General features: G+C 35.0%; 1 protein-coding gene across 1 annotated transcript in view; it reads right to left on the bottom strand.

The window, feature by feature from the left end:
- Positions 1-12,595, bottom strand: part of LOC306917879 (V-type proton ATPase 116 kDa subunit a 3-like) — an 85,738-nt gene that overhangs the window by 48,310 nt on the left and 24,833 nt on the right. Inside the window, exons 10-11 of the mRNA XM_079530770.1 lie at positions 5,262-5,474; positions 847-997 (exon numbers count right to left, since the gene is read on the bottom strand). Coding sequence (XP_079386896.1) covers positions 847-997; positions 5,262-5,474 — 364 coding nt within the window. The remainder of the gene's footprint in view (positions 1-846; positions 998-5,261; positions 5,475-12,595) is intronic.

Consider the following 12,595-nt stretch of genomic DNA (forward strand, 5'->3'; position numbering starts at 1 on the left):
AGGTCATCTTCCATTCGGGTATATAGTTCAAGTTCATCTTCCATTCTGGTATATAGTTCAAGGTCATCTTCCATTCGGGTATATAGTTCAAGGTCATCTTCCATTCGGGTATATAGTTCAATCACATCTTCCATTCGGGTATATAGTTCAATCACATCTTCCATTCGGGTATATAGTTCATCTTCCATTCGGGTATATAGTTCATCTTCCATTCGGGTATATAGTTCAAGGTCATCTTCCATTCGGGTATATAGTTCAAGGTCATAGGTCATAGGTCATAAGGTATATAGTTCAAGGTCATCCACTCGACTCTCCAGGAACTCAATTTTCTCCTCTGTCTCTTTCACCAGATGTTTTAGTTCTGTGATTTGTTCCACCAGGTTCATTATCATTTCTTGCTGTTTGGACACTTTCTCAACTTCTCTTGTCAGAGAGTATAGCGTCTCCTTGATCTCCTCCAGATCTTCAGCTTTTTTATTTTTAGCCGCCGCCATTCTTTTGTTTTATTTTGCTTCCAGTCCGTCAGTTTTGTACGTTGCTTTAAATAAAAGCAATGTTGCTCTTATCGTATCACTGACATTATAGACTATCTGAGAAGCTGTTTGGCTGTGACCACATGCTGCCACACACCGCCGCCGCCGCCATCATCATATGTTGAAGAGAGATCTATACAACCTCTCGGTGGCTAGGCTAACAGGGTAACCGTACCTGGGTTAACCTCTCGGTAACATGTGGATAGGCTAACAGCATGTGGCTAGGCTAACAGGGTAACCGTACCTGGGTTAACCTCTCGGTAACATGTGGCTAGGCTAACAGCATGTGGCTAGGCTAACAGGGTAACCGTACCTGGGTTAACCTCTCGGTAACTGGCCACTCCGTACGCGTCTACGATGTTCTGGAAGCCGGAGGTGAAGGAGTTAATGGGGAACAGGGTGGGGGGAGGGGTGGAGCACGGCAGCCTGTTGTAGAAGGAGTCTACCCCACTTCCACTCCTCCTCTGGAAGAGAGACATAGACACAGAGAGAGAGAGAGAGAGGGAGAGGGAGACATAGACACACAGATAGGGAGAGAGGGAGAGGGAGAGAGAGACATAGACACACAGAGAGAGAGAGAGGGAGAGGGAGAGAGAGACAGACACACAGAGAGGGAGAGAGAGAGACAGAGAGAGAGGGAGAGAGAGGGAGAGATAGAGAGAGAGAGAGAGACAGACAGACAGAGAGAGAGAGACAGAGACAGAGAGAGAGAGAGACACAGAGAGACAGACACACAGAGAGAGAGGGAGAGAGGGAGATAGAGAGAGACATAGACACAGAGCGAGAGAGACATATAAGTCACAGAGAGACAGAGAGGTCTTGAGACTCCATCTTAGCCCGTAGCCCCTCCCCCAGCCTCGACCACCTTACAGGCGTATGCTAAGACTCAACTAATGTAACTTAGATATAATTTCATGTAGATATAGCACTATATAGTGTAGACTCATAGTTTCATTGTACAGATATTCTACTGTTAGACAGATGTTAGGTTCTTATGATTCATGATGACTATTTATATGTATGTGATGTATCACCATGTGTTGTTCTATTTCTATGTATGTGATGTATCACCATGTGTTGTTCTGTCTCTATGTATGTGATGTATCACCATGTGTTGTTCTATTGTTCTATCTCTATGTATGTGATGTATCACCATGTGTTGTTCTATTGTTCCATCTCTATGTATGTGATGTATCACCATGTGTTGTTCTATCTCTATGTATGTGATGTATCACCATGTGTTGTTCTATCTCTATGTATGTGATGTATCACCATGTGTTGTTCTATTTCTATGTATGTGATGTATCACCATGTGTTGTTCTATCTCTATGTATGTGATGTATCACCATGTGTTGTTCTATCGCTATGTATGTGATGTATCACCATGTGTTGTTCTATCTCTATGTATGTGATGTATCACCATGTGTTGTTCTATCTCTATGTACGTGATGTATCACCATGTGTTGTTCTATTTCTATGTATGTGATGTATCACCATGTGTTGTTCTATCTCTATGTATGTGATGTATCACCATGTGTTGTTCTATTTCTATGTATGTGATGTATCACCATGTGTTGTTCTATCTCTATGTATGTGATGTATCACCATGTGTTGTTCTATTTCTATATATGTGATGTATCACCATGTGTTGTTCTATCTCTATGTATGTGATGTATCACCATGTGTTGTTCTATTTCTATGTATGTGATGTATCACCATGTGTTGTTCTATCTCTATGTGTGTGATGTATCACCATGTGTTGTTCTATTTCTATGTATGTGATGTATCACCATGTGTTGTTCTATTGTTCTATCTCTATGTATGTGATGTATCACCATGTGTTGTTCTATTGTTATATCTCTATGTAAGTGATGTATCACCATGTGTTGTTCTATTGTTCTATCTCTATGTATGTGATGTATCACCATGTGTTGTTCTATCTCTATGTATGTGATGTATCGCCATGTGTTGTTCTATTGTTCTATCTCTATGTATGTGATGTATCACCATGTGTTGTTCTATTGTTCTATCTCTATGTATGTGATGTATCAACATGTGTTGTTCTATCTCTATGTATGTGATGTATCACCATGTGTTGTTCTATTGTTCTATCTCTATGTATGTGATGTATCACCATGTGTTGTTCTATTGTTCTATCTCTATGTATGTGATGTATCACCATGTGTTGTTCTATTGTTCTATCTCTATGTATGTGATGTATCAACATGTGTTGTTCTATTGTTCTATCTCTATGTATGTGATGTATCACCATGTGTTGTTCTATTGTTCTATTTCTATGTATGTGATGTATCACCATGTGTTGTTCTATTGTTCTATCTCTATGTATGTGATGTATCACCATGTGTTGTTCTATTGTTCTATCTCTATGTATGTGATGTATCACCATGTGTTGTTCTATTGTTCTATCTCTATGTATGTGATGTATCAACATGTGTTGTTCTATCTCTATGTATGTGATGTATCACCATGTGTTGTTCTATTGTTCTATCTCTATGTATGTGATGTATCACCATGTGTTGTTCTATTGTTCTATCTCTATGTATGTGATGTATCACCATGTGTTGTTCTATTGTTCTATCTCTATGTATGTGATGTATCACCATGTGTTGTTCTATTGTTCTATTTCTATGTATGTGATGTATCACCATGTGTTGTTCTATTGTTCTATCTATATGTATGTGATATATCACCATGTGTTGTTCTATTGTTCTATCTCTATGTATGTGATGTATCACCATGTGTTCTATCTCTATGTATGTGATGTATCACCATGTGTTGTTCTATTGTTCTATCTCTATGTATGTGATGTATCACCATGTGTTGTTCTATTGTTCTATCTCTATGTATGTGATGTATCACCATGTGTTGTTCTATTGTTCTATCTCTATGTATGTGATGTATCACCATGTGTTGTTCTATTGTTCTATCTCTATGTATGTGATGTATCACCATGTGTTGTTCTATTGTTCAATCTCTATGTATGTGATGTATCACCATGTGTTGTTCTATTGTTCTATCTCTATGTATGTGATGTATCACCATGTGTTGTTCTATTGTTCTATCTCTATGTATGTGATGTATCACCATGTGTTGTTCTATTGTTCTATCTCTATGTATGTGATGTATCACCATGTGTTGTTCTATTGTTCTATCTCTATGTATGTGATGTATCACCATGTGTTGTTCTATTGTTCAATCTCTATGTATGTGATGTATCACCATGTGTTGTTCTATTGTTCTATCTCTATGTATGTGATGTATCACCATGTGTTGTTCTATTGTTCTATCTCTATGTATGTGATGTATCACCATGTGTTGTTCTATTGTTCTATCTCTATGTATGTGATGTATCACCATGTGTTGTTCTATTGTTCTATCTCTATGTATGTGATGTATCACCATGTGTTCTATCTCTATGTATGTGATGTATCACCATGTGTTGTTCTATTGTTCTATCTCTATGTATGTGATGTATCACCATGTGTTCTATCTCTATGTATGTGATGTATCACCATGTGTTGTTCTATTGTTCTATCTCTATGTATGTGATGTATCACCATGTGTTGTTCTATTGTTCTATTTCTATGTATGTGATGTATCACCATGTGTTGTTCTATTGTTCTATCTATATGTATGTGATGTATCACCATGTGTTGTTCTATTGTTCTATCTCTATGTATGTGATGTATCACCATGTGTTCTATCTCTATGTATGTGATGTATCACCATGTGTTGTTCTATTGTTCTATCTCTATGTATGTGATGTATCACCATGTGTTGTTCTATTGTTCTATCTCTATGTATGTGATGTATCACCATGTGTTGTTCTATTGTTCTATCTCTATGTATGTGATGTATCACCATGTGTTGTTCTATTGTTCTATCTCTATGTATGTGATGTATCACCATGTGTTGTTCTATTGTTCAATCTCTATGTATGTGATGTATCACCATGTGTTGTTCTATTGTTCTATCTCTATGTATGTGATGTATCACCATGTGTTGTTCTATTGTTCTATCTCTATGTATGTGATGTATCACCATGTGTTGTTCTATTGTTCTATCTCTATGTATGTGATGTATCACCATGTGTTGTTCTATTGTTCTATCTCTATGTATGTGATGTATCACCATGTGTTGTTCTATTGTTCAATCTCTATGTATGTGATGTATCACCATGTGTTGTTCTATTGTTCTATCTCTATGCATGTGATGTATCACCATGTGTTGTTCTATTGTTCTATCTCTATGTATGTGATGTATCACCATGTGTTGTTCTATTGTTCTATCTCTATGTATGTGATGTATCACCATGTGTTGTTCTATTGTTCTATCTCTATGTATGTGATGTATCACCATGTGTTCTATCTCTATGTATGTGATGTATCACCATGTGTTGTTCTATTGTTCTATCTCTATGTATGTGATGTATCACCATGTGTTGTTCTATCTCTATGTATGTGATGTATCACCATGTGTTGTTCTATTGTTCTATCTCTATGTATGTGATGTATCACCATGTGTTGTTCTGCTTACTGTAAATCACTCTGGATTAAGAGCGTCTGATAAATGCCTGCATTGAAAATTGTGAATTGAGAGAGATTGATCAGACACTTTTCAATAATCTTACCCCTCCCTCTCTCAACGCAGACTGTAGTTCCGGCAGTGACCTCACGGGGCACCAGGCCTCAGCGATCAGACACTTACCCCTCCCTCTCTCAACGCAGACTGTAGTTCCGGCAGTGACCTCACGGGGCACCAGGCCTCAGCGATCAGACACTTCTCGGTGACTGAGGGACTGCAGAGGTTCAGAACCGTCTGGACCGCTTTACACTTCTGGACTCGAACCTTCCACTGAGGGAGCACCGCCACCGCTCGACCAAGGAGCTGCTGGAGGAAGGCTTCTGTCGAGGAGAGGACCTGATGGACGGAAAATATTATTATTATTATAATACAGTTATATAGCTTCTGTCGAGGAGAGGACCTGATGGACATAACATATTATTATTAAAATAACTAGAACTGCACTCTGTCGAGTGCCTACTTGCTTGTTGCACTAGTGTGCAAGCAGAGCGCGCTGTGTTCTAGAATACAGCTCTATGACTTACTTGAAAAGTATTTACGTCTGACACTATTTTGAGATCTGTTGAAGAACATGAAGGTAATTCTATCTAAGCATTTCAAATTAATTATTTCGTTACGTAATTAACAACAATCAATTACGTAATGTTGTAATTAATACGGATGAGTGACGGCTTTCGATGGCGACGTATATGTCGATCAGTGTCGGGTGGATTAAAGGAAATGCCTCCATGTATATGTATATGTAATTTATAAGTTGATTAGCGGTATACTGTGGTTACATTGTAACTAGCTCTCAATGATGACGTAATAAAGATGTGGATTAAAGGACCCAATGCCAGGGTGTAATTGGTTTTCGATGGTGACGTAATGACGATATGTTTTAGTGTCGGGAGGATTAAAGGTAATGCCCCTATGTATACATGTATGTAATGAAATGAAATGAAATGAAATCTATATTTACCCAGGGTATCTGGGCTAAGCTCAAGAACTTGTTTCCAGCCAGGCCCTGCTCATAGAACACATTTCATCGTAGTGGTTGATGCCTTGTTCAAGGGCATTTCAGCGGTGGTAATTTTAACGTAATCTGACACCACTGCCATATCAAGCACAAGTAGTCATTACGTCATACGCTGGCACGGCGCATACGCATCAAACGGCGACATACGCATAGAAGCACTGGACGAAAACTATTACTTGCACGCTCTGCTTGTAATAATGACGTACTGGTTGCAGGTCTTCTATAATAATAACGTACTGATTTCAGGTCTTCTATAATAATAATAATAATGACGTACTGATTCCAGGTCTTCTATAATAATAATAATGATAATAATAACGTACTGATTGCAGGTCTTCTATAATAATAATAATAATAATGACGTACTGATTTCAGGTCTTCTATAATAATAATAATAATAACGTACTGATTTCAGGTCTTCTATAATAATAATAACGTACTGATTTCAGGTCTTCTATAATAATAATAATAACGTACTGATTTCAGGTCTTCTATAATAATAATAACTAGAAAGAAGCAATTCTGGGAAATTGCAAAGTGTGGTTGCCTCACTCGCTGATATAGGCCCCTCCCAGTAATTTTGCCAGCCAATTACAATGTGAAGTCACCCTTGTGATCATGCATAAGTCATTCGGAGGGGATTTCCCCCCAAAATCATGTTTTTGCAATTGTAGCGCCCCCTATGGATGAAAATGGAATTGCTTTTGGCTCTGCGTTGATTAAGCCACCCTCGACATGTGATTCGGATTTGGGATGGATCGGACATTCCGTGCGTGAATTGTGGCATTTTTTGTAAAATAAGCCCCTCCCACTAACTTCGGAAGACGATTACGGACAAACGATACAGAAGATCAAAATTCTGACTGTGCTGTTTTAATCGGATAGGTCCGGAGATCATGTGTACCGATTTTTGTGAGATTTGGACAAAATCTGTAGGTGGAGGATCCAAAAGTGTGTTTTGAACAAAATTCAAAATGGCGGAAAATCTATCTAGACGCAAATGGGCGGGGCCTATATGGGGAGATGCGTCATGACCCAAGGAATCCAGGAAAAAATAATTTTGATTTTACGACCTACGTTTCAAGAGTTATAATGCAAAACGTAAAGTGGGCTGTTATAGCGCCACCATGAGGCCGACCGAAGTAATCATAAGTTAATTAATTTTCGTAATTATTATGAACCTCCCTTCCAATTGTTGTAACTACAGCCCTTAAGGTCTCAGAGGAATAAATGGTTGAATGTGAGTTTTGGCATTTTCCCATTCAAGTGAATGGGGAAAATTAATTCACTAATTTATTCATATCAATTAAACTATACAACGGATGTCTTAGCAAGGAGATAGCACACGATTCCCGATAAAGCCGGTCGTTTTGACATCTGGCTCAAGGGTGTGCGGCAAAAACTGTGGGAGGAGTAGCACGGCAGAAAAAAGTTTATACAGAAAGAAAACAATAAACAATAAAGAAAAGGTAAGGGGAACAATAGTATGGTTGCCCATAGGCAACCACACTAACTAGAAAGAAGCAATTCTGGGAAATTGCAAAGTATGGTTGCCTCCATCGCACCCGTCGCACCGACGTCGTTGGGGACCCAAGGAGTCTGCCAGGAGGTGTTGTGTTAGAGGCCAAGGCCAAACAACATGCCATTCAAATTTGGCGCTGATCGGATCCTGATTTGGTGACATATAGTGTTTTAGTTTTTTCGAAAAAAATTGGCCCCTCCCACTAATTTTACGAGTGAATTAAATGGTCACATCACCTTTGAGATCATGTGTAAGTATTTTGGTGGGGATTGAGCCCCCCAACAAATTGTTTTTTCAACAAACGGTGACATTTTTGGCATTTGCAGCGCCCCCTATGGGTGAAAATGGAATTGCTTTTGGTGCTACATTGATTGAACCACTCTCGATATGTGATTAAAATTCCGTGTGGATTGAACGTTCCGTTCATTATTTGTGGCATTCTTTGTAAAATAGGCCCCTCCTACTAACTTCGGAAGCCGATTATGGCCGAACGGTATGGACTATCAAAATTCTGCCAGTGTTTAAGTAATCGGATAGCACCAGAGATGTTGTGTACCAATTTGTGTGAGATTTGGACAAAATCTGTTGGAGGTGGAGCAAAAAGTGTGTTTTGAAGAAAATGCAAATTTGGTGCAATTTCGTTCTAGACGGAAATGGGCGTGGCCTATGCGGGGAGATCCGTCATGATCCAAGGAATCCATGGAAAAAGACATTTTGATTTTATGACTTACGGTTCAAGAGTTATAGGGAAAAACGTGAAGTGGGCTGTTATAGCGCCACCATGAGGCTGAGTGATGTAATTCCTTTTCAATTAATTTTCATAATTATTATGAACCTCCCTCTTAAGTCTTGTAAATATGGCACTTACGGTTTCCAAGGGAAAAAAAATACTTAAATTGGAGCCTTAATTACTCTTCGATCTTCCCATTATAAGTCAATGGAGAACTAATTAATGAATATCAATTAAACTATACAATGGATCTCTTAGCAATGAGCAAGCACACGATTCCCGACGAAGCCGGTCGATTTGACATATGGCTCGAGTGCGTGTGGAAAAAACTGTGGGAGGAGTAGCGAGTCAAAGTATTCCAAAGTAGGGGAACAATAGTATGGTCGCCATAGGCAACCATACTAACTAATAAAGAAAAGGTAAGGGGAACAATAGTATGGTTGCCCATAGGCAACCACACTAATAATAACGTACTGATTGCAGGTCTTCTATAATAATAACGTACCGATTTCAGGTCTTCTATAATAATAATAATAATAATTATGACGTACTGATTTCAGGTCTTCTATAATAATAATAATAATAATAACGTACTGATTTCAGGTCTTCTATAATAATAATAACGTACTGATTTCAGGTCTTCTATAATAATAATAATAATAACGTACTGATTTCAGGTCTTCTATAATAATAATAATAATGACGTACTGATTTCAGGTCTTCTATTACAATTTACAATTTAGGCATTTAGCAGACGCTCTTAATCCAGAGCGATTTACAATAAGCAAGAACAAAAAGCATGGGAATACATCACATATGTAAAAAATGCATTTATCGCGAAACATGCGTAAGCTAAGAACGTGACTAGAACATATCTATATAATGACACTATACATATAAACTATAACTAGAACATATCTATATAATGACACTATACATATAAACTACACATATATGCTATACTATGTTGTACATATATACTATGAAGTGCTATGACTACATACAATGCACTTATTGTGCTGTCTACATGACATGCTATAAGTCTGTTTCAAATACTATATAAGTCTAAGAAGTGCTGTCTAAGGGGGGTAGGGTAAGTGCTATGGGCCATGATGGAGTCTGAAAAGGTGGGTTTTCAGACTACGGCGGAAGATCTATAATAATAATAATAATAACGTACTGATTTCAGGTCTTCTATAATAATAATAATAATAATAACGTACTGATTTCAGGTCTTCTATAATAATAATAATAATAATAACGTACTGATTTCAGGTCTTCTATAATAATAATAATAATGACGTACTGATTTCAGGTCTTCTATAATAATAATAATAATAACGTACTGATTTCAGGTCTTCTATAATAATAATAATAATAATAATAATAACGTACTGATTTCAGGTCTTCTATAATAATAATAATAATAACGTACTGATTTCAGGTCTTCTATAATAATAATAATAATAATAACGTACTGATTTCAGGTCTTCTATAATAAAAATAACGTACTGATTGCAGGTCTTCTATAATAATAATAATAATAACGTGCTGATTTCAGGTCTTCTATAATAATAATAACGTACTGATTTCAGGTCTTCTATAATAATAATAATAATAATAACGTACTGATTTCAGGTCTTCTATAATAATAATAACGTACTGATTTCAGGTCTTCTATAATAATAATAATAATAATAACGTACTGATTTCAGGTCTTCTATAATAATGTTCTAGAATACAGCTCTATGACTTACTTGAAAAGTATTTACGTCTGACACTATTTTGAGATCTGTTGAAGAACATGAAGGTAATTCTATCTAAGCATTTCAAATTAATTATTTCGTTATGTAATTAACAACAATCAATTACGTAATGTTGTAATTAATACGGATGAGTGACGGCTTTCGATGGCGACGTATATGTCGATCAGTGTCGGGTGGATTAAAGGAAATGCCTCCATGTATATGTATATGTAATTTATAAGTTGATTAGCGGTATACTGTGGTTACATTGTAACTAGCTCTAAATGATGACGTAATAAAGATGTGGATTAAAGGACCCAATGCCAGGGTGTAATTGGTTTTCGATGGTGACGTAATGACGATATGCTTTAGTGTCGGGAGGATTAAAGGTAATGCCCCTATGTATACATGTATGTAATCTGACACCACTGCCATATCAAGCACAAGTAGTCATTACGTCATACGCTGGCACGGCGCATACGCATCAAACGGCGACATACGCATAGAAGCACTGGACGAAAACTATTACTTGCACGCTCTGCTTGCGCAAGTAACAAGTAATAATGACGTACTGGTTGCAGGTCTTCTATAATAATAACGTACTGATTTCAGGTCTTCTATAATAATAATAATAATGACGTACTGATTCCAGGTCTTCTATAATAATAATAATAATAACGTACTGATTTCAGGTCTTCTATAATAATAATAATAATAATAATAATGACGTACTGATTTCAGGTCTTCTATAATAATAATAATAATAATAATAATAACGTACTGATTTCAGGTCTTCTATAATAATAATAATAATAACGTACTGATTTCAGGTCTTCTATAATAATAATAATAACGTACTGATTTCAGGTCTTCTATAATAATAATAATAATAATAATAATAATAACGTACTGATTTCAGGTCTTCTATAATAATAATAATAATAATAATAACGTACTGATTTCAGGTCTTCTATAATAATAATAATAATAATAATAATAATAACGTACTGATTTCAGGTCTTCTATAATAATAATAATAATAATAACGTACTGATTTCAGGTCTTCTATAATAATAATAATAATAATAACGTACTGATTTCAGGTCTTCTATAATAATAATAATAATAATAATAACGTACTGATTTCAGGTCTTCTATAATAATAATAATAATAATAACGTACTGATTTCAGGTCTTCTATAATAATAATAATAATAATAATAACGTACTGATTTCAGGTCTTCTATAATAATAATAATAATAATAATAACGTACTGATTTCAGGTCTTCTATAATAATAATAATAATAATAATAACGTACTGATTTCAGGTCTTCTATAATAATAATAATAATAATAATAATAACGTACTGATTTCAGGTCTTCTATAATAATAATAATAATAACGTACTGATTTCAGGTCTTCTATAATAATAATAATAATAATAACGTACTGATTTCAGGTCTTCTATAATAATAATAATAATAACGTACTGATTTCAGGTCTTCTATAATAATAATAACGTACTGATTTCAGGTCTTCTATAATAAAAATAACGTACTGATTGCAGGTCTACTATAATAATAATAATAATAATAATAACGTGCTGATTTCAGGTCTTCTATAATAATAATAATAATAATAATAACGTACTGATTTCAGGTCTTCTATAATAATAATAATAACGTACTGATTTCAGGTCTTCTATAATAATAATAACGTACTGATTTCAGGTCTTCTATAATAATAATAATAATGACGTACTGATTCCAGGTCTTCTATAATAATAATAATAATAATAACGTACTGATTTCAGGTCTTCTATAATAATAATAATAATAATAATAATGACGTACTGATTTCAGGTCTTCTATAATAATAATAATAATAATAATAATAACGTACTGATTTCAGGTCTTCTATAATAATAATAATAATAACGTACTGATTTCAGGTCTTCTATAATAATAATAATAACGTACTGATTTCAGGTCTTCTATAATAATAATAATAATAATAATAACGTACTGATTTCAGGTCTTCTATAATAATAATAATAATAATAACGTACTGATTTCAGGTCTTCTATAATAATAATAATAATAATAATAATAATAACGTACTGATTTCAGGTCTTCTATAATAATAATAATAACGTACTGATTTCAGGTCTTCTATAATAATAATAATAATAATAACGTACTGATTGCAGGTCTTCTATAATAATAATAATAATAATAATAACGTACTGATTTCAGGTCTTCTATAATAATAATAATAATAATAACGTACTGATTTCAGGTCTTCTATAATAATAATAATAATAATAACGTACTGATTTCAGGTCTTCTATAATAATAATAATAATAATAATAACGTACTGATTTCAGGTCTTCTATAATAATAATAATAATAATAATAACGTACTGATTTCAGGTCTTC

This window comes from Electrona antarctica (genome assembly GCF_951216825.1).
Source record: "Electrona antarctica genome assembly, contig: scaffold_73, whole genome shotgun sequence".
Taxonomy (NCBI): domain Eukaryota; kingdom Metazoa; phylum Chordata; class Actinopteri; order Myctophiformes; family Myctophidae; genus Electrona; species Electrona antarctica.